The 2,026-nt window shown below is 39.0% G+C and overlaps 1 protein-coding gene across 1 annotated transcript in view; it reads right to left on the bottom strand.

Annotated features, from left to right (window-relative positions):
* Positions 1-1,895, bottom strand: part of AQR (aquarius intron-binding spliceosomal factor) — a gene marked incomplete at its 5' end in the record, with an annotated part of 50,441 nt that extends 48,546 nt beyond the window's left edge. Inside the window, 2 exons of the mRNA XM_010010751.1 lie at positions 1,164-1,220; positions 1,848-1,895. Of these exons, the coding sequence (XP_010009053.1) occupies positions 1,164-1,220; positions 1,848-1,895 (105 nt within the window). The remainder of the gene's footprint in view (positions 1-1,163; positions 1,221-1,847) is intronic.
* Positions 1,896-2,026: the final 131 nt, after the last annotated feature.

Here is a 2,026-nt window from a genome sequence, read left to right on the forward strand (position 1 = left end):
TAAGAATTTTATATACTTCAAGTGATTAAAATGCATTAAGACATCTTACGCACTGAAAGCCACTCTGAATTAGTTACTCTCTGCTCACTGCTATTTGATCAAAAATGTTGTAACAATTAAGTCTCAGCTCTGAAGAGTCCAGAAGCTTCGCAGATACATTCTCACAATGAAGGTGAACCAACTCGAGGGTAAGCACATGACAGAGAACTGATAGGACCTTCATTCAAGTTATTCTGAAGGAATAACCAACATCTCACCAAGATTTTTATAGAGAAGTCAAACAGATATGCGAATTCTTTTATTGTTAATCTTTGGCTTACTGTTGAATTTAAAGAACAGTCTTTGAGAGTCAAGCTTGCATCAACTCTATCACCTGTTGTCACTGTTTCTTTTAACTGACATTTAACTAAATCCAGACATTTTTACCTAGTTTTTCCAACAGGACTGAAAGAATCTGCACTATCTGTTGCAATAGGCTCACTCTCACATCATATGACACCGAGATGCAGTTCAGCTGCTTATGTACATCCTAGTTCCAACAATCACAGATAAATACTATCACAGATACTACAAAGAGAGGGAGTAAACTGAGGCTGGAAAGGGACATTTAGCCAAATATTTACAAGGGAAAGAAACCAGATATTTAAGAAACCCACACATATTAAAAAAAAAAAAAAAAAAAAAAAAACCAACACAAAACCAAACACATCATGACAAATCTTAGACATTCAAAACACACGTATCTACCAGAACAGTAGTGAAGCTTTCTGATCAAAACTCTCTGAAGAAGCTTTTAGAAAGAAGTATACAATTCACTAGTACCTGCATCTTTCATCCTTCTTTGATTTCTAAGAGTAGCCCGTCCTTAAACATCTTTTTAACTGCAAAGGAGATGCTCTAAAGTAACTTCTTTACCAAAAGAAAACGAACAAATAGAACGCAGGAGAACTGTACTGCTATAGCACAACGCACACCTTCACAACAGTGCCTACATTTATAAACTACAAATACATAACAAATTAGAAAGTGTTAAGCAGCTGCTGACCTTCCAAGCAGTCTGCTATACTCTTCTATAAAATAAGCACCACTGGAGGCTGGCACATCAGAAAATGGTTGATACTCATTCTTTTAGACCCCAATACAATTCCATTAGAAGTATTTACCTTTGAATCAAAAGGCAACTTTTTCTTCACATGCGGAGCCCAGTATTTATTTGCTAACTGCATGGGGAGAAACAAACAAAAAAAAAAAAGTTAAATATATCCATTTCCAACTGCAGTGATATAATAGCTCTATAACATACCCCATCCCCAAACTTTATTTCACTAGTACCTTGCTTTTTTTCGGCTTATGGTAACTACAGGTAACAAAATTATGTTTTCCAACAGCAACGTGTTTCAATCTTTTAAGGTTTTATGCCTGAACCTTTTCCAACAGAGGCATGAGCCTCTGTCTCCAGCTGCACAGGCTGCTATACAACATTTTTTTTTTCTTAAGTTACTTCTAGCAAATTCCTCAAAAATGTGCAATAACCTTTCAGGGACAGCAACCCCCAGGCTGCAAATGATTACACTCCCACTGTGGAATTTCACAAAGAACTAGAGACTATAGTTAAGAGTCTAATAACTTAAGGGTATGTGCTGTAGCCACCACTTCACCAAAACTCCTAAGCTACGGTAGCAAGAGCTTCCTCGTCCGCTTTACTCAACCTTTTGTGGTTGAAGAGAAAGGAAAGTAGCATCCCCAGCATAAAAAATAAAAGATTGAACACTTGTAAGAAACCACTTAAACTATTCAGCTACAAGGAACTATCAGCAACTTTTCCCGTACGACAACAAACTTGCTGCTCTGGTAAGTTTCTCTAGCCAGGAAACGCTGGGGGCATACACCCTTTCCTACGTAACGCAGGCGCTAACCTTCTCTTCCCTTACGCCAGAAGGTCCTTTCCCTAGCACCGACGTGCCGCATGCACTACTTAAACACCGGGCGCCGCCGCCGCCGGAGCGGCCTTGCCAGCACCCGGCTC

This window comes from Nestor notabilis, unplaced genomic scaffold (assembly GCF_000696875.1).
Source record: "Nestor notabilis isolate BGI_N333 unplaced genomic scaffold, ASM69687v1 scaffold10573, whole genome shotgun sequence".
NCBI classification, from domain to species: domain Eukaryota; kingdom Metazoa; phylum Chordata; class Aves; order Psittaciformes; family Psittacidae; genus Nestor; species Nestor notabilis.